Source organism: Dendropsophus ebraccatus, chromosome 4, assembly GCF_027789765.1.
Source record: "Dendropsophus ebraccatus isolate aDenEbr1 chromosome 4, aDenEbr1.pat, whole genome shotgun sequence".
NCBI lineage: Eukaryota > Metazoa > Chordata > Amphibia > Anura > Hylidae > Dendropsophus > Dendropsophus ebraccatus.
In genome coordinates this window covers 75,672,207-75,692,092 of record NC_091457.1, presented here as the reverse complement: position 1 = coordinate 75,692,092, position 19,886 = coordinate 75,672,207, and the positions used below count along the sequence as shown (strand labels likewise).

General features: G+C 41.6%; 1 protein-coding gene across 4 annotated transcripts in view; it reads left to right on the top strand.

Moving 5' to 3' along the window:
* The first annotated feature begins 2,638 nt into the window (after positions 1 to 2,638).
* The window catches only part of TERB1 (telomere repeat binding bouquet formation protein 1), a 40,954-nt gene continuing 23,706 nt past the window's right edge, over positions 2,639 to 19,886 (top strand). The window contains exons 1-13 of one of the 4 annotated variants that reach the window (XM_069968502.1): positions 2,639 to 2,715; positions 5,137 to 5,188; positions 5,479 to 5,589; positions 5,941 to 6,069; positions 6,161 to 6,292; positions 8,815 to 8,875; positions 8,970 to 9,082; positions 9,223 to 9,345; positions 9,984 to 10,136; positions 10,847 to 10,978; positions 11,594 to 11,719; positions 15,270 to 15,427; positions 17,381 to 17,694. In XM_069968502.1, the coding sequence (XP_069824603.1) occupies positions 5,140 to 5,188; positions 5,479 to 5,589; positions 5,941 to 6,069; positions 6,161 to 6,292; positions 8,815 to 8,875; positions 8,970 to 9,082; positions 9,223 to 9,345; positions 9,984 to 10,136; positions 10,847 to 10,978; positions 11,594 to 11,719; positions 15,270 to 15,427; positions 17,381 to 17,694 (1,601 nt within the window). In that variant the 5' untranslated portion in view covers positions 2,639 to 2,715; positions 5,137 to 5,139. Of the gene's footprint in view, positions 2,785 to 5,136; positions 5,189 to 5,475; positions 5,590 to 5,940; positions 6,070 to 6,160; positions 6,293 to 8,814; positions 8,876 to 8,969; positions 9,083 to 9,222; positions 9,346 to 9,983; positions 10,137 to 10,846; positions 10,979 to 11,593; positions 11,720 to 15,269; positions 15,428 to 17,380; positions 17,695 to 19,886 lie in introns of all 4 variants that reach the window. The other 3 variants (XM_069968500.1, XM_069968503.1, XM_069968501.1) reach the window with 3 other exon arrangements.

Below are 19,886 nucleotides of genomic sequence, written 5' to 3'. Positions count from 1 at the left end.
AATACACCACTTCCTGCAGGACATACAGCAGTATGGGAAGACCTAAAACTTTCAAATAGAAGTAAATTACAAATCTATATAACTTTCTGAAACCAGCTGATTTGAAAGAAAAAGATTTTTGCTAGAGTATCCCTTTAAAGAAGCTATCTGTTCATGTGTACTTCAAATACACAGCACAGCTGCCAACCCTTGTAGAGCATTGATACGGCCCTGGTACCATCCACACAGAAAACAACAATTGGGGCAGTGCCCCGGCCACATAGTAGCTGACACTGCCCTTTAAAATAAATCAGACTGTTGCCACCTATATTAGAAATATATTAGAAATTTGCATACATTTTTATCATACAAGGAATAACATTTGTTGCTGAAACTCAAATACCCTTGTTCGAGAAGCAGCATAGAAAGCCAGCATTCTACTGGCAGCCCCCTCCCTCATCTCTATGTGTGGATGTATGATTTTTACTATATCTGTTAAAAACAGGGGTCTGAGTATTCTCCAAAATTTGCACTTTAAGGGTACTTTCACACGTACCGACTCGCAGCGGAAATCTCGCTGCGAGTTTTGCAGCAAGATCCACTACGAGTCAAGGTCCTGGCAGGTCCCAGTACTACATACTTGCAGCGTGGCAACACACTGATTGGCTGGGCGGGAGAGTCGGGACCCCGTGCGGCAAGGAGAGAGGTAATGTATAAACAGACAGCGCGGGAGCCGAGCAGCAGCAGAAGGGGTTAAGGGGGCGGCTGCACTACATACGAGTATGTTTTGACAGGGGTCTGCTGGGACCTTGACTCGTTGCGGATCTCGCTGCAAAACTCGCAGTGAGATTTCCGCTGCGAGACAGTACGTGTGAAAGTACCCTAAGGGTGGGTTCACACATAATGTATTTGCAGCAGATTGGCTGAGCAGGACGTCCAGATGCTGGGAACCCACAAAGCAAGCCAGAGCGTCGACTGGTAATGTGTGTATCGGGCTGCTGAGCCGTTAAGCAGGATGACAATTCCGCTGCGAGTATGTGCTCTCATTGAAAGTGACAGTGAAGAGATCTGCAGCGGATTTCACTGTGAACTTGCAGCGTGAAATCTATGCGTGACCCCACCCTAATGGTTGTGCATAGTATAGTGTGCATAACAATAGCCATTTATTGCATAAGTGGTCTGTGATATACAGGCCTGTAAGCCCTTTGTATACTGATGTGTTTCATCATTTATAACCATCCACTACATACAGCAGTTAGCATTGTACTCTGCCCGGATGGGATATAAAAGAAGGGTTACTACATAAATATTGGATAGAGATCAGGGAACTAATAGACTCCATTTGTTGTATTGCGCTACCTAACGATCCACTCCCATGTATTTTCCATTATCATTCAAAGAATTCTGATGGTGAAGAAACCCGCATATTTTTACCGCAGGGAATCCATATTGTTTTACTTGTTACTATGAAATGTATATCACAACACTGGATAAAGGATTCTATTCCCACTATTTCTGAAGTCAAAGATACCGTAATACATCTCCTCCATTTGGAGAAAATCAATGCATTACATAGTCCGAATTCATCTCTAAAGAATTTTTTTAAAAACATGGAGGTTAATAATAGCTGGACTATTATCTCCCACTGAAATCATCACCTTCATGTCTTGTTTTAAAAACACAAAATGGTATATGGAAGCTGATGCCGCTAATACACCAGGAAAACTCAAAATTCCTGCTTCCAATAATTGAAAATATGTTATTCATTGAGCTCCTATCTCTGACTTCAGACGGGGGAGGCGGGCTGGTCGTGTGTCTTGTGCTTTACGTTATGTGTTTTGTAATTTTTACTCTCTATTTTATATTATTTATCTTTCTTTGTCTTGTTCCTCAGTCTATTGTCTTTCTTTAAGATATTCTGGTATCAGGTACGAGTAAGAAACTGTTCTATTATTGGATAATATAGCCTCCTTTTATTAACAGCATTCTAAAAGTATAATTTATATGCATATGGTAAAGTTCTCTCAACTTCTATGGAACATACTAAGGGACTCTTTTTGGGACATTTTATGTTTGATTTGTACACTACAGAAATGTAATTTTTTCTTTTATCTTATGTTATGTTAAATGTAATTTTTTCTTTTATCTTATGTTAAGTAATTAACATCCTCTCATAATATAGTGCAAGAGATACTGTACAAAATATTTATTTTTGTCACAATGCCGAAAACCAATAAAATATTTAGAAAAAAAAAGAAAGAAAAGAAGGGTTATTCAGGGCTAGCTACTTCCTTGTCCTCAGGTTGTGTTTGGTATTGCAATTTAGCTCCATTCACTTCAATGGTACAGAGCTTCAAAACCTCGCCCAAACTGAGGACGAGAGTGGTGCACTTTTTGGAGGAAAGTGGCCTTTTTTTTCTAAACCCGGACAACCTCTTTCGGAAAGAACTGTTGCTTTCCTGCAGGTGCAGGGTAAGGTAGAGACCCTCTCTGCCAGTAAAGGTACTGCAAAAACTGGTATGGAGGATGCATGTAGTAGCCATGACTGCTAGCTGCTTACATCCCTACACTGCAGCACAAGCTACAAGCTGATTGGCTGCTCTGGGAAACACCCATTTCTCTGCTTGTACTAGATTCAGTAGTTCAGGCCATCTGCCTCAGCTTAGAACTCACTGGTAGTTACTAGGCAACAGCTCTGATTATCTCCTATTCCTGGTGGTATAGCCTCTCGCACCTGTATGTATACTCTCTAACACTCCTATATACCACCAGTCTCCTATTCCTGTATACTAGCCTCTCACACCAGTATGTATACCCTCTTACACTCCTGTATACCTGACTCCTATTCTTGTATACTAGCATCTCACACCTGTATGTATACCCTCTCACACTCTGGTATATCACTAGCCTCACACTGCTGTACCAGACACCTATTTCTGTATACTAGCCTCTCACACCTGTATATACCCTCTCACACTCCTGTATACCACCAGCCTCACACTGCTGTATACCAGTCTCCTATTCCTGTATACTAGCCTCTCACACCTGTATGTATAGCTTCTCACACCTACAGTATATACCCCCAACCTCACACTGCTGTATACCAGTCCCCTAATCTTGTATACTAGCCTCTCACACCTGCATATACCGTCTCACAGTCCTATATACCACCAGCCTTACACTACTGTATACCAAACTCCTATTCCTGTATACTAGCCTCTCACACCTGTATGTATACCCTCTCACACCTACAGTATATACCACCAACCTCACACTACTGTTTACCAGTCCCCTAATCCTGTATACTAGCCTCTCACACCTGTATATTTACCCTCTCACACTTCTATATACCAGACTCCTATTCCTGTATACTAGCCTCTCACACCTGTATGTATAGCTTCTCACACCTACAGTATATACCCCAACCTCTCACTGCTGTATACCAGTCCCCTACTTCATACTAGCCTCTCACACCTGTATATACCCTCTCACAGTCCTATATACCACCAGCCTCACACTACTGTATACCAAACTCCTATTCCTGTATACTAGCCTCTCACACCTGTACGTATAGCTTCTCACACCCACAGTATATACCACGAGGGGCGTAACTAGAAATGGCTGGGCCCCATAGCAAACTTTTGATTGCCCCCCCCCCCCCCCGAATGACCACTAAACGGTCAAGTGAAGTCATAACTACATAACTGCTAGCTCTGGTCAGCAGTGCTTGCAGTTAAAGGGACATTTGTAAAACTCAGGAGGGCCACCCGGTGCTGCAAATGATGACGGCCCAGTGTATTGCAGGAGCAGGCCATGGGGCCCCCTGATGCGGCGGGCCCCATAGCAGCCGCTATGGCTGCTATAGTGGTAGTTATGCCCCTGTATACCACCAACCTCACACTGCTGTTTACCAGTCCCCTAATCCTGTATACTAGCCTCTCACACCTGTATATTTACCCTCTCACACTTCTATATACCAGTCCCCTAATCCTGTATACTAGCCTCTCACACCTGTATATTTACCCTATCACACTCCTGTATACCACCAGCCTCACACTGCTTTATACCAGTCTCCTATTCCTGTATACTAGCCTCTCACACCTGTATGTATACCCTCTTACACTCCTATATACCACCCGTCCAGCTCTGATTACCATTCTCCTATTCCTGCATACTAGCTTCTCACATCCCTTTATACCACCAGTTTCACACAGCTGTATACTAGTCACAGCCAGAGCCGTATTTACCACTAGGCACCCGTGGTGCGGTGCCTAGGGCAGCACCTTGCAGGGGGGCGAAAACAACTTATTTTTTGTTTTTATTTTTTTTAGTCTCCCACCTCCCGGTCAGACTTGCCAGTAAATATGGTGTCTTTTTGAGGGGGGGAGGTATGATCAAGTCTGGTGTGGCAGTGTTGTTCAGGTCTGGTATCGCTGTGACGCCTGGAGCTATTAACTACCTATTTCCTTCAGACAATATGCAGACGGCTCTAATCATTGATTCTATGTGGAAATTTATGTTTTAAGCAGTTAAAAATCATGATAAACGTGATTCAGACATAGTTTCTACATGTAGACAAAAGCATGTGGCCGAAACCAGGCTCCCCCATGCTCCCCAAGATGGGGCGTCTTCAGGTTTAGTGCCTAGGGCAGCAGCAGCTGTTAATACGGCCCTGGTCACAGCTCTGATTACCAGTCTTGTATTCCTCTATACTTGCCTCTTACACCTGTATGTATACCATCTCAGACTCCTATATACCACCATCCTCACAATGCTGTATACCAGTCACACCCCTGATCACCAGTCTTATACACTTGTATACTAGCCCTAATACCCAATCACCTGTTTCTGTATACTAGCCTCCCACACCTGTATATACACCATCTTGCACATATATTCTGGTATTTTAGCCTCTCATACATATAGGTATACCATCTTACTTATATTCCTATATACTAGCTTTACACTTCTGTGCACTAGTCTCACACTACTGTATAATGGCTTTCGGCCGCTTTCACATCACAATTTGGTCTCATGTATATATAAACATATAGGCATGGGCCTCTTTCCTCTAATGATTACAGTCCCGCTATAGGTTTACATGACTAAAGTATTAATCCATCATATAATGACTTTTATATCTGTATCTTACACTAGAACATGGATACTACAGAATCCTCCCAGTTTGGAAAGAAAGTATCTTCATTGGGTAAGACTAGTGTTCCTAAAAATACTGTGTGTTAATGTGCTAGAGTATGTTCACACACTGCAGATCAGTTGCAGAAAATGTGCAGTGTTTCTGCACACAAACAAATCAATGTATGTATAATCAGTTGCAGAAAATCTGCAGCATGTGAACATATCCTTATACCCCATAAAGTGGGAATATTGGTGGCTGAAATATTTGGCATATTTAGGAATAAATTCAGACAGTGACTGAAAGGAAATGTGTGAGGGACAGAACTGAGGAATGACTTTCAATATTTTTGTTTTTAGCAGAAATGAAGACTGATCTCAACCTCTTACTAGAGTGTCTGAAGTTTCAGATTGACAATCCAGACTCCCAGAAGGAGACCTTGGTGGCTGTTCGTGCTATTTGCCAGGATAACAGTAAGGGACATATATATATATATTTTAATATGATTCAGATACATGAATCCTACAAGGCTATCAGCCTTGTTAGCTACTGTTAGGCCTTCTGCATTGCAAACGGAGAACTATATTGATTCTAGTGGGTATTCTGCAATGCTTTATTTTTATTAGTGCTCCAGGGAAACATACTGTACATTGGCCCAGTTATGGAGGGGTTCACCAGTGCGATGAAACCAGTTCATTGTATATCCAGAAGGTTCACCATTTCTCAAATGGTTTTCCAAACCATAAAAGGACTATAAAAGAATCCTTGAGATAGCAGAAGAGTTTACCTTTATATACTGTATGGTTTGCATTTTCTTTATACAGGCAATGCATGTGACTACTTCAGAGAAATTGGTGGCCTACTATTTCTCAATAACCTTGCAAAATCCAGCACTAACTGCATATTAAAACAAGCTTCCTTATATACACTAGCAGTTCTGGCGGAGAACAACGGTAAATATGTCTTACGCCTTACTATTCCTGATAAGTGACCAGTAAAATATTACCAAATATTTACCTTCATGTCTTCTTAATCCCATTTTAGTGTATTGTCAGCAAACATTGTGTACGTCAGCACTCTTTGAAGATGTCTACACAGTCTTATCGGATGAGCAGTCCTCCATAAACCTAAAGCGGATGTGTGTTTTTATATTCCTTGTCTTAGTTTCAAATAACAGTGAGTCCCTATTTTAGCTTCTAATAAAGTCACTTTTTATTACTATACCTATGTGCAATTTAGTTTAGTAATTCTTCTACATATACAGCCATGACTAGAAGTACTGTGTAGTTTCTCGCATGCATGTTTTTCTCCTCTTATAATGCAATGTGATATAAATTAATATATCTCCAGTATTATGTACCAGAAGGTTTACATAGATCAGATGTATACCCTTTTCTGCACAAATGGCCACATTACAAATTGTACTTCTTCAAAGGGCCACATTATCTGGGGCCTCTATATATCCTAATAGAACATCTTTAGATAATAAATCGCAGCCCGGAATTGTCATTTAATGGTCACATGACAGTTGACCATCCAATTCCCAGCACCCTGCTTGATCAGGTGACAGAAGGGTTCAGGATGTTTCAGTACTGGATGTTTCAGTACTAGACGCTGTCACTACCAAGAGTATGGAGCTGTTCCTAGTAAACAGTGGAGAGGATCTGGTGCCAAACAGTAAGGTTTTTGTGGTTGGACCCCCACCAATCTGTTATCAAGGACCTATCCTCTGAAGGTATTGTTCATTGCAGAGCTTTTCAGAATGCAGTATGAGCCCATATAAGTTTATAGGTGCCTAATTACAGCTCTCACAACTACAGTTGCATGCATAAGCCTGTAGAATTACAGTATCTCACAAAAGTGAGTACACCCCTCACATTGTAGTAAATATTTTATTATATCTTTTCATGGGATAACACTAAAGATGACACTGTGATACCATAGTAGTCAGCTTACAGCTTATACAACAGTATAAATTTGGTGTGGGCTAATACTTACAACCAATTTTTAAGATAACATGGAGGCAGTACCAAGAGTCATGTTAGTCCCCCGTCGGGGTTACAATCAAAATCAATTTACTTACAGGAGAGGGTTAACCTCAAAACGCCCAAACCTGTATAAGGGGCTGCATGTATCACTAGGCTAGAACTAGGAACAAAGGCAAGATCTGTATAGGGTGGCTACACTGCCTAACCCCTGGAGTGATTTTCCTGATACGCTCCTCTAAAAGACCCCAAGGTTCAAGCCATTATATATATAATATAATATATACTACTATTTTAGTATATATCATTAAAAGTAGAATTTTAACCAATTGGTATATTTAGGCATTTTGGGGGCCCAGCACCCCTTATTGTTCACAAATGTTAGAGACCTTGCGCTCCTCCACCTTCCCTTTGAGGATGCACCTTCCCTATTGAGATGCTCAATAGGTTTTTAGTCTGAAGGCATGCTTGGCTAGTTCAGCACCTTTACCCTTTTCTTTAGTTTCTTCAGCAAGACGTGGTCGTCTCAGAGGTTGGAGAACTGCCCTGTTTCCAAAGGGAGGGGATCAGGTTCTGCTTTAGTCACAGTACATGCTTGCAATCTTGGTTCCCTCAATAAACTGTAGCTCCCCACAGCTGGGGGTACTCATGTAGCCCCAAACCATGACATTCCCACCACTATGCCTGGCTGTAGGCAAGACATACTTGTCTTTGTACTCTTCACTTGGTTGCTGCCACACACGCTTGACACCATCTGGGGTTTAACTTGGTGTCATCAGACCACAGGACCTGGTTCCAGTAATCCATGACCTTAAGGCCCTATTACACACAATGATTATCATCCGTATTTGGCTGATTACAGGCCGTTTCCGCTAATAATCATTTGGTGTAATAGCTTAATGTTAAAAGACCACGATCAGCTGACATGCATGATGTCGGCTGATTGTGGTCTATCATGTTGAAAAATCACAATCACAAAGATCTGTAGCTTCTTTGAAATAGGAGGTGCGGTGGCAGTTCGCTGATCTCTTTAATGCGCCACCTCCCGTTACTCTCTGCGGTCCCTCTTGCTTCTCCCGATATCTGTCCTTGTGTGAATTAGCACAGACAGCAAGCTGGAAATGAGGAGGAAGCAAGCGCTGACCTGACTGGTCGCCACTCGCTTCCTCCTTAGTATCGTGCTGTGTTATATGGCCATTAGTCTGCTTGTCTTCTTCAAACTGTTTGTGGGCTTTCTTGTCCATCATCTTTAGAAGAGGCTTCTTTCTGAGACGATTGTGTGTTATCTGGGGGAGCTGTGTGTTATTTTGAGGGCACACAGCATTTGCATATTATACAAGCTTTACACTGACTACTTTATATTGTATCACAGTGTCATATCTTCTGGGTTATCCCATGAAAAACCTTGTACTTATTATGACTTTTAAAACACTTTTTTGTTTCCAGCTTTAAAATTGACATGGCATATAGGCAAAAGGGAGTGGCTTAAATTGTGGCATTGTTCAGAATTATGACAAAATGTTGTTGCAATATACTGGGACAAAGAAAGCCTGCCGATAGGTGGTATAAAGTTACATAACCATGTCTAATGATGCTCCACATGTATGTACCTGTGATAAATTTAATAAACCTAATATGAGTTTATTCTTTGTAAATATTGGACAGGGTTAGTGTATCTGCAATACTGTTTTACTGGTTTGCTTTTTCTTTCAGAGACCGGCCAGAGTATTGCTAGAGAGTCAGGATGTATTGATATACTTCTCCGTATTTTTAGGTAAATTATGTAAATGTAGCCTTCACATCTGATCAAATGTTATGACTGCACTGAATAATACAGTAGATTCTGTTTTTTTACAAAACATTTGCAGCAAAATGTTGACATGCAACATGGTTCTGGCCAGTGGAAACACAAATCCCCAATATCAGCTGTGGTCGTCTGTCTGCAGCGCACTGTGTTCCTGTGTCAATAATCCACAAAATGGTAAGAGTAATTTATATGCACAGTTCTTTTCCTGACAGATGAGTGAATAATGCTTATTCAACCATGAAGGGCAATGGCGGTGAATGTAGCAATTTTTGCATTTCAATCTATGAGTTATTAATTTTGTGTTTCTCTTTCAGAAGAGAACCAGAAACTTTGCAGCTCAGTATTTCCTCAAGCAATTAATTGGCTTAGGAAGTCTCCCCAACATGAGATAGCTCGTCCTATATGTTCCCTGATTGGCTTCACAGTTGCCAATTGTAGTAAGTCTGTGGTGTTACTGTCATCTTTTGCCTGCACGCAATTCATTTTAAAGGAGAGGTCCAGCGAAAATATTTATTAAAGTATTGTATTGCCCCCCAAAAGTTATACAAATCACCAATATACACTTATTACAGGAAATGCTTATAAATTGCTTTTTTCCCTACATTTACAACTGCAGCAAGACTTCACTTCCTGGATAAAATGGTGATGTCACGACCCCACTCCCAGAGCTGTGCGGGCTGTGGCTGCTGGAGAGGATGATGGCAGAGGGATGCTCAGTGTCCCTCCAGTGCCCTGTGTCCCTCAGTGTCCCCCTGCCATCATCCTCTCCAGCAGCCACAGCCCGCACAGCTCTAGGAGTCGGGTCGTGACATCACCATGTTATCCAGGAAGTGAAGCCTTGATGCAGTAGTAAGTGCAGGGAAGAAAGCACTTTATAAGCATTTCCCTTAATAAGTTTATATTGGTGATTTGTATAACTTTTGGAAGGCAATACAATACTTTAATAAAAATTTTCGCTGGACTTCTCCTTTAAGGGAAGCAAATGGAATATATATGTCTTAAATGTTGCAGGATGTAAAAGTGACAGAATAGCTTCATTAATTGTTTTCATTCAAAACTCATTCTGTTGTATTAGGATATGCCCAGGACTACTTTGCATCTATTGGAGGGCTGGATAAATTGGCTGACTTCCTTTCCTACCTTGTAAATGGTTTCCAAGGAAAAACTTTAGATTTCAGACTTGCTATAGCGGCTACAAAGACTTTGGATGCTTGTATTGCAGAAAACTGTAAGCGAAAAAGACTTCACATTTTTGTTAAAGTTAGTTTTCTTTACACATGGTATTACACTATATAGATATCGATTATGCTATATTGATATTGATATTGCATTAAAAGGGTATTCCCATCTGAACAGACATAGGTAAACTTGTAAGGCTCATCAACTTTTATATTTTTACAACTACTTCCATTTAGCAAACTTGCCTCCTCCTGATATTCACACAGCAAACTCAATTAACAACAACTGTTACATATCAATAATTAGTATCACAGACAAAGCAAAACAATCCCAATGAAAACACACATGTATCAACAAAAGATGAGGTATAGTGTCACTCAATATGATATACATAGTGATTTGAAGGTTCATCCAATCCCATAACAGTAGAGCAGGGACAGCTCTGGAATGAAGGGCGCTTTAAAAATAAATAATTATAGGGGTTACAGAAGCATCAGGTGCAACCAGGCCCTTCTGCCTAGGTGGACTCAAAGACCCCTCTGGAACAGTAGATGACCCTAGTAGTATAAACAACAAATTCTCTAGTATGAGTGGGACCCTGTTACAGATTTGATTGGGGCCCAGGAGCTATAGGTTACATCTCTGATATAGCATACAATCACAATAATCCTATAAAAAGTTAGGGGATGTGCAATGTAACATAATACACATGATACTAATCAATATTAGCATTCACACTATATTATACTTCTTCTCCAGCTAAATCTGTGCATCACCTGTCAAAGCACAACATTGTATCAAGTCTTATGATGCTTTTATCTGGTGGAACTCTTGAAACCGAAGACAAGTTCAGTATTGTACTTGCCATCGGCCACCTCACTGAAGCCTGCGGTATGTGTTCTGAAATAATATCCCGTCCACAGATAATAGTTGTTCAAGTGACTGATACTACTGTCCGTGGCGTCTGTAACAGGTTTGGAAGAGAAAATCTGACTGAAATCCAAGACAGACAATTGTATTTTTCTATAGATTTACCATGGATCACCCTTATTTTAAAGGGCTGATGTGCATGTGGCTACCTTCCCTAATTTCCACATTATTGATTTGTAGATTGATCAGTAGATTGACACAGAATATGCATTGGGATGTAGATACAAATCTGTTGTGAATATACCCTTGCAGTATCATTACCCACATAAACATGACAAGTAAATTGCACAGCACTATTTTATATGCATTTTACATTTTCCTCTGCTTAATGCCAGAGTATTTACAAATCATATCAGAGGCTATTGGGAAAACTCAGTAGGAAATAACTATGGTTTGATACGTTTTTATTCTTTCCTCTACATTCATATTTTATTGACCAGCATGCTGCGCTGTTTACTGAAAACATTAACGTTAGGGGCTCAGGCACAAAAACATTTACACAGCAGTGGAGCAATGATTAAATACGAGCACAGAACAGTTATGTGATCTCTTTTTAACAAGTATCTCCTTCCACAGAGGCAAATCAGTATGAGCTACTGAAAAGCAAAGGACTTCCTCTCATGATTCAGGTGCTGGCTGAGTCACAGAACGACGAATTACACAAAGCGTCAACGTTTGTCCTTCATAACTGCAGACGTATAAGTAAGATTTGAAAAATGTTTGTGATTTTAAGCAGGGGTCAAGCGACAGCTGCTGTGCTATGGGGCTGCATGTCCCGCTACCTTCCCAACACTAGTCTTGTGTCTGATAGAAAAGAGGGGTATAAAACTTTTGCTCTATACCTAAACTCGAAACAAGATGTGTATAATCCTGGTATTAGAAATGTAGTTATAGTACATCCAAATTATAGAAGCTGTATTTATAGAAGCACTCTGTGAGATTTCTATTGTTTCTTCCTTCACAGCAATGACATGCTGTAAATACTCAATCGCGATGATGCTATTACCAAGCAACTTAAAGTGACTGTACCACCAGGCCCAGGCTGAAGCACTGGAGGCGGGCCGACCCACCCTTAGTGGGAGAAACCCCCCGCCCCTCTATGACAGGGTTCCATTGATCCTAATGGAGTCACGTCATGGAGGGGCTGGAGTTTCTTCCCACTAAGGGTGGGTCGGCACGCCTCCAGTGCTTCTGTCTGGGCCTGGTGGTACAGTCACTTTAAATTCCCAGCTACAGAGCCATTGCAGCCTAGCTGCTTGCTCATATGAGAAGTCACTTTCCTTATGTGATGAGATAAAGAGCGTATCATACAGATGCATAGGCAAATAGGTTTTCAGTCCACAAGGTAGTAGCTGGGGGATGTGAGCACTCCCAAGCACAGGGGACTAGAATGGCATTATAGTTATGAAAGGAAACTGTTTATTTAAAGCATTTCACTGTCCGTCAGAAACTTTCTTTTGCCTAAAGTGTTTCTTTAAAGGACCACATGCACATCATTGAATATTTGTCCATCTGTGATGATTTTGACGGAACCAGCTAACTCTCTATTGTGTATGGGGGCCTACTGACACGAATGCTGAATGCTAGTCACCTATGTACAAGTCGATTGGTGCTTGTTGAAAGGAGTCTTCACACGGCACAACTTTTAGGAGTAAATAGCAGCATAATCTATTGCTGGATAGTTTGTGCAGCCGGTCACTTCCATCTTTGGGCTCAGCCACACTAGCGTTTTTCTTTGTTTCTAACGGATCCGTCTATATTAATTAAATGGATGAGCATAAACTGATGAGCACACTGATGCAAACGGATTGCAAAATGTTAATTTTTTTTAATGGTCCGTTTGTATTTTGGCTTAAAAAAAATGACTTTTGTACATCAGTTTGCATCCGTTTGCATTAGTGAGCATCCGGTTTTCTATCCGTTTATTTTTCTTCTTTGGTTTCTTGCTGCTTCTGCGCATGCTCAGAGCAAAAACGGATGAAAAAAAACGGATGTGAACGGCAATACCTTTTAGATCCGTCCTCATTGACTACAATGTAAAAAAAACGGAAGTGCACTTTCCGTTCGTGATCCTGTTTTTTTAAGCGGAAAGAAAAATACAGCAAACACTATTTTTTCTTCCGTTCAAAAAAATGGATCTTGAACGGATTGCATGCAAACGGAGCACAATTAGGGCAAACGGAGCACACTAAAATAGCATGGGAATCTATGGGGATTTTAACGGATCCGACTTACTCTAAAACGAAAAAGGTAGACGGAATGGTGCCGGATGGTCAAACGCTAATGTGAACGTAGCCTTTGTTGGCAGTCCATCTCCTGTTTACACACAAAAATTTTCTGATGATGACTAATGATGATTATTAGGGCTGTATGATACCTGCAATCCGCTGACTAATGATGATGATTATTAGGGCTGTATGGTACCTGCAATCTGCTGACTAAGGCTAGGTTCACACTGCGTTTTCAGCATCCGTTTAACGGATCCGTTTTTTTTAACGTCCAGAAAAATAGGGTCAGCAACGTTTTTTGTCCGTTTTGGTCCGCCAAAAAAAACGGATCCGTTTTTTTTTATAATGGAAGTCAATGGAAAAACGGATGCACACAAATGAATCCGTTTTTTGCAATCCGTTTTTCATGCGTTTTTTGCAAAAAACGGATGCGTTAAACGGATGCTGAAAACGCAGTGTGAACCTAGCCTAATGAGCTTTTTCTTGTTCATCAGCTGGCCTCTGCCTTCTACACCATCCAATAGTTGTCTCATGTTGAGGCCCTAGCAGTGAGTTTGTTTGGGAATTAACCTCCCAGAAATATGAACCTAGTCAGCATCAAATAGGGTTGTCTTCTACTGAATCTTTCATGTATCAGAAGTAGAAATTAGCGAATGTTGAGCACACTTGGGTTTGTTTGAATCCGAATGCTCTGCATTTGATTACCAGTGGCTGAAAAAGTTGGATGCAGTCCTAAGGCGGCCTGGAAAACATGGATACAGCCATAAGCTATGTTCACACAATATCTTTTGAGCTCCGTTTAAAATGACGTCCGTTATTTTGAGTCTAAAATAACGGACGTCATTTAGCTGCCTAGCCTTCCCTTAGTGCAATGACTGGTGTTTGCACATTATTTTAGTTTAAAAATTGAAAACACCATTGAATTTAATAGTAAAAACGGAGAAAGAACGCTGGAAAAAGAAAAACTGTGTGTGAACAACTATTAAATAATATCTGCTGTTTGCAAAAGACGTCCGGAAATAATGATCATATTCATTATTTTGTCGTCCGCCATAAAAACGTCCGTTATTTAATGCATTGTGTGCATTGGATGTCTTTCCATTGACTTCAATGCATTGCCATTGCAGTCGGTGAAATCGCGGCAAAAACGGACCATTTTAAATATCTAAATTGGCCGCCTTTCCTCTGTTTTTGACGTTGTGTGAACATAGCCATAGGCTGCATCCATCTTTTCCAAGATGCCCTAGGGCTGCATCAAACTTCTTCACTCTCCAGTAATCAAATGCAGAACACAGGCCAAATGCAGAGCTGGGGCCAATCATCACTAATGAACGTTCCTAGAAACACCATTCGTCTGATAATCAACCAGTGTTAAAGCGTCAGAGATCAGCCAATGAGCGGTCACACAAAGGAAAAGCCCATATTGCATATTTGATTTCCCAGGGGGCAATGTTCTAGAATACACTGACGTTGAGACACGTGATGGTGTCTCTGCTGTGTTTTGGTTGATCACCCTGAGGTCAACCAGCGTCCTTTTGCAGGTAATGTATGGAGACAGCGGTGCGGGAGTCGAAGGGGTTAAGGGGGCGGCTGCATTACATACACGCAGCGGTCTTTCAGACCACTGCTTGTATGTAGTGATAGGGGCCTTCCAGGACCTCGGCTCGTAGCAGAAACTCGCAGCGAGTTTTTTGCTGCGAGTCGGGATGTGTGAAGGCACCCTTAATGTTACTGGCTGTATTGTTCAGGCGGCCTGGACACATGGTTTATCATGCCTTGTAAAGTGCATAGGAGCATATGGATACATTTTCCAAATGAAAAATGAAGAGTGAACAGACCCTAATGTACCTCCTTTAAAAGAAGTTCATACAATTTCCCAGTGCTGTAAACGGCATGGGAACAGCTGTTGCTATTATCACTACTGTCTTCTTTCTTATCTATGCACATGTAATGTTTTTTTAATTATATATTATTACATGTTATAGTTATGTATTATATTTTACTCACAATTCTTTTATACACAGCTGAAATGTTGTCAGTGAATGTAGATGAACATATCCCAAGTGCAAGTCTCTTTTTATCAAGTGACAACAACCAAAGCAACAGTTATTTGGATAAATACAGGGGAAAAGCTGAAGAAATATTTCACAGAATACAATACCTACAGCAACAGTATGATGAGGTTTGGATGGACATACGTTTGTAATTACAATGACAATAAGCTTGTTTGTTCCCATTGGTCTTGCGCTGTGTTTCCTCATATGCATTCAGAAATAAGAATTCATACTGAACACAGAGTATCACTGACATGTTAGAATTTTACATTATTCTATAAAATAATGTTATAATGCATGTGATTACTGACCGTTATAATGAAGTATATCATTATACGGCTGCTTTCACACTGCCTCTTTTGTAAGTAAAAACACCAATAAAAACTACATGGCATTGTTGTTGTTTGTTTTGTTTTTGATTTTTTGCAAAAGCGCCTACGGATAGATGTTAGCTGGGAGTCAGTGGAAGTTTATGATCTGCTTTGCACAGATGGCGCTTTTTTTTATGGTGTTTTTCTCTCCAGCAAACTGTGGAGTTTTTCTCCCATGGACTTCAATGGAAGTCTTCAGCCAATCAGCAGCCAATCAGCCAATCAGTCTTCAGCCAATCAGCGGCTGCAGCAGTGTCCCGGCTACAGCCATTGATTCAAAGGCTCCATCTTTGAAGATGGTATTGAGAGGATTATGTCAGATTTGGTAGACTACATTGATGACCCTCCCCTAATCCCCCCGAATGGAGCACAGTTCATATAACCCCCTGTGGACCAGACTGTCACCCCCTGGACCACACTCTGGCCCACAGGGGGTTAAGTTAAAGGACAACTCCCACAAAAATTTTTTTTTGCTCATTTAACACACATTACAAAGTTATATAACTTTGTAATGTGGTTAAATACCCGGCCTGGCCCCCTTCCCCCACTTTCGGACCCCCGACCCCCCACCCCGGAAGTTAAGGAATTTATACATTACCTATTACGATCGTCACGGTCCTCTTCTCCGGGGCGGCATCTGGTGACGACGACGTCAGAGCCGAGGGGCGGTCCGGGTCTTCTTCCTCCTCGGCGTCTTCATGCAAAGTGAATGGGGATGAAAAGGCTGCTGGTGCACATGCGCACCAGCAGCCTTTTCATTGGCTGGAGCGCATCACATGGCTTCCAGCTTGCTCAGCCCTGATTGGCTGAGCTTGCTGGAAGCCATGTGATGCGCTCCAGCCAATGAAAAGGCTGCCGGTGCGCAAGCGCACTGGCAGCCTTTTCCATCCCCTGGACCCGGAAGTTGGAGACATCGCTGGATGGCGGAAGGCGGCGACGGAGAGGCGGACGGCGGGCGAATCGAGCGGCGATCGTCACCGGAGAGATGGTGAGTATGGTGTCTGTGTGTGTCTGTGTTTTTTTTTTTTTTGGGGTCCCGCGGGAGTTGTCCTTTAAGTTCCTTCCTAAAAACCGCCATATGAATAAGCTATGGCGTTTTTTAGTGGAGCTGAAGACTTCCATTGAAGTCTATGGGAAAAAAAAATCAATAATTTGCTGAAAAAAAAAACCCAAACCCTCAGCATGCTGTGTTTTGCAAAAGCTGCCACAGAGCCGCGTAAGAGCCAGAGAGGAGAGAAAAACACCATGAAAAAAAACGCCATGTGTGCAAGGCAGATCATAAACTTCCATTGACTATCAGCTAATATCTGGCCGCTGGCATTTTTGCAAAGAAAAAAAAAACAACAAAACAAAACGCCATGACCTTTTAATTGGCGTTTTTACTTAAAAAAGATGCAGTGTGAAGGCAGCTTTAGGAGTAATATGGGTGTATGGAGTCAGGTAATTCTTTAAGCTTACGTACTATCAATGTTAAAAGGAGACATTCCAAAAATAATAGAATTTTGGGTAATGGTTACCTGAGCAATTTTCTAATGAGTTCTATAAGTTTTCAAAAGTGCAGCCACAAAGAAGCAGTTACAGAATGCCCAGCTAGTGCAGGGGGCCCTGGCATCTGCCCAGCTTTGTCACTTGCTGATGTGTGCCTCGCTCAAAGAACAGGTAATATTCTGCCCATTCTTCAAAAGTTACATAATTTTTTTTATTATCTAGGAAAAAGTAACAGAGCATATACTTTTAGACATGACCAAACTACAGAAATTGGCTGCATCAACATCAGGTTGTCTTGGTAAAATGTGCAATGACAGCTATATTGCTCAAGAGACTTGTGCAGATTTACTAAGCAAAGATCGGAGCAGCAGGCCAGATTCTTCCAGAAATAATGTTACTTCCAGGGATGCAGCCACTCAAATTCTACCAAACCATGTGATAGAGAACTTACATAATGATCTCCCCCTACCACACACAGAGCTGTCAGGGGAAGATGAAGAGACTAGTCCTCCAGCGAATTCTGTCAGAATTTTAAGGTACAGTATTTTGCACATTAGACTCTAACTAAAACTGCTTGTGTCAAAAAGCTGTTAACACATATCTCAGTTCCTGTGCTTCCTTCTGTCCCATCTGTCTTAATTTAGTAGCTCCCAATACTGTGTATCTAAATATTTAAGCACTATCTATATTCATTGTACCGTGACAGGATTTTACTCAAAGGAGACTTCAGGCAAAAATAATTTATGTTAATGGAGGAGGGGAGGTCATGGTTAACCACCTTTATCTAATGTCTGCAGATATCTATACTCTCTTAAAAAGTCCAATGGGATTAAATAACATGTCTGCTTTAGGGTACAAACACACACGGTTTATACGCTGCGTATTTACTGCTGCGATACGCAGCAGATACGCAGCAGTTTAGATCTAAATAACTGAACACAGTATCAAATCTGCTGCGTATCTGCTGTGTGTGTTTGTACCCTTAAAGGGGTTATCCAGCGCTACAAAAACATGGCCACTTTCTTTCAGAGACAACACCACTCTTGTCTCCAGTTCAGGTGTGGTTTGCAATTAAGCTGCATTCCCTTCAATGGAACTAAGTTATGCTGCGTTTACACAGACAGATTTATCTGACAGATCTTTGAAGCCAAAACCAGGAACAGACTATAAACAGGGAACAGGTCGTAAAGAAAAGACTGGGATCCATCCTCTTTTTAAATCCATTCCTGGCTTTGGCTTCCAAAATCTGTCAGATAAATCTTTCTGTGTAAACGCACCCTTACAAAACACTACCCAAACTAGACACAGGAGTGGTGCTGTTTTTTTAAAGAGGTTATCCAGCACTACAAAAACATGGCCACTTTTCCCCATCTCTTGTCTCCATTTCAGGTGTAGTTTGCAAATAAGCTCCATTTACTTCAATGGAACTGAGTTTGAAACCCCACCCAATCTGGAGACAAGAGAGGGGGGAAAAGTGGCCATGTTTTTGTAGCGCTGGATAACCTCTTTAAAAAAGGGGTCACTTGTCTATGGCATTGTCTATGATTGGATAAAGGAAAAAAAAACCGAAAGGCGGGAGGCGGCGCCTCGTGTGATACCGTAGGTACCAATGGGTAAATGGAAAGGTAGATGGAGGCTCACCTTAAAGCCCCTTGGGCTTGTTGCATATCACCCCTTTGTGGGGTACTGTGTCCTGTTTCAACTTGGCGTCTGTGTTCAGGGCTGCAGCTAGCTGGGAAAGACAGACCGGGATGCTCCCAAAGGGGTCCGTAGAAGTGCAGGCAAATAGCGGAAAAAAAGTGTCAAACTCCTAGATGCCATCGCTGCCTCAGAGGAATCACAGGAACGATGATGGTAATATTTAAAAAGTTTATTTAGAATACGCACAGAGTATTACGCGTTTCAAAAGCATAAGCTTTCTTCCTCAGATAGTTGTGCATGAAAATATTACCATCATCGTTCCTGTGATTCCTCTGAGGCAGCGCTGGCATCTAGGAGTTTGACGCTTTTTTTCCGCTATTGTCTATGATTGCAACCCAACCTCATTCAAGTAATAAGGACCTAAGCTGAGCCAAAGTCTGAGGTAGATCCAGCAGGAAGGAGAAGTTTAGGTCCTTTTATATTTCTCATTGTTTTTAAATTTACTCTTAGTTTTGGCTTAAAGTGTCACTGTCGTGATAATCTAAATCAACAGTAGATGTGATATAAATAAGGCAGGTTTGCAATTGACATTCGTTTTTTGTTATCATGGGAAACACGGCACTTCCTGTGTTTAAAGACTTAAAGGCCCCGTTCACACTGAGTTAGAACGTCGAAATGACATGTCATTTCTTTGAGCAGAGAGCGGCTGCAGCGGAGGTGTGCGCGCCCTCTCATTCACTCAAAGCAGCACACTGAGCACGGCGGAATTCTGACGTTCTTGCTCAGTGTGAATGGGCCATAGAGTCTAAACACAGGAAGTCTGGTGTTTCCCAGGTCATCTGCACTCACAGAGAGAAGGTAGTCATGTGATTGATAAACACATTGAGCCGTGACTCTCTGTAGTGATTTCATGTGTTTAGTCTCTTTTTTCAACACAAGTCTAAATAGCTGCTTTCTGGAGACTGGACCTGGATTTCAGAAAAGTATAGCTTTGTTTTACATTCTAATGGAGCCGCATCACACGGGGAGGGAATTCCCTCCCACTGGGGGCCGGCCTACCTCCAGTGCCGATGCATAGAACGGCGCC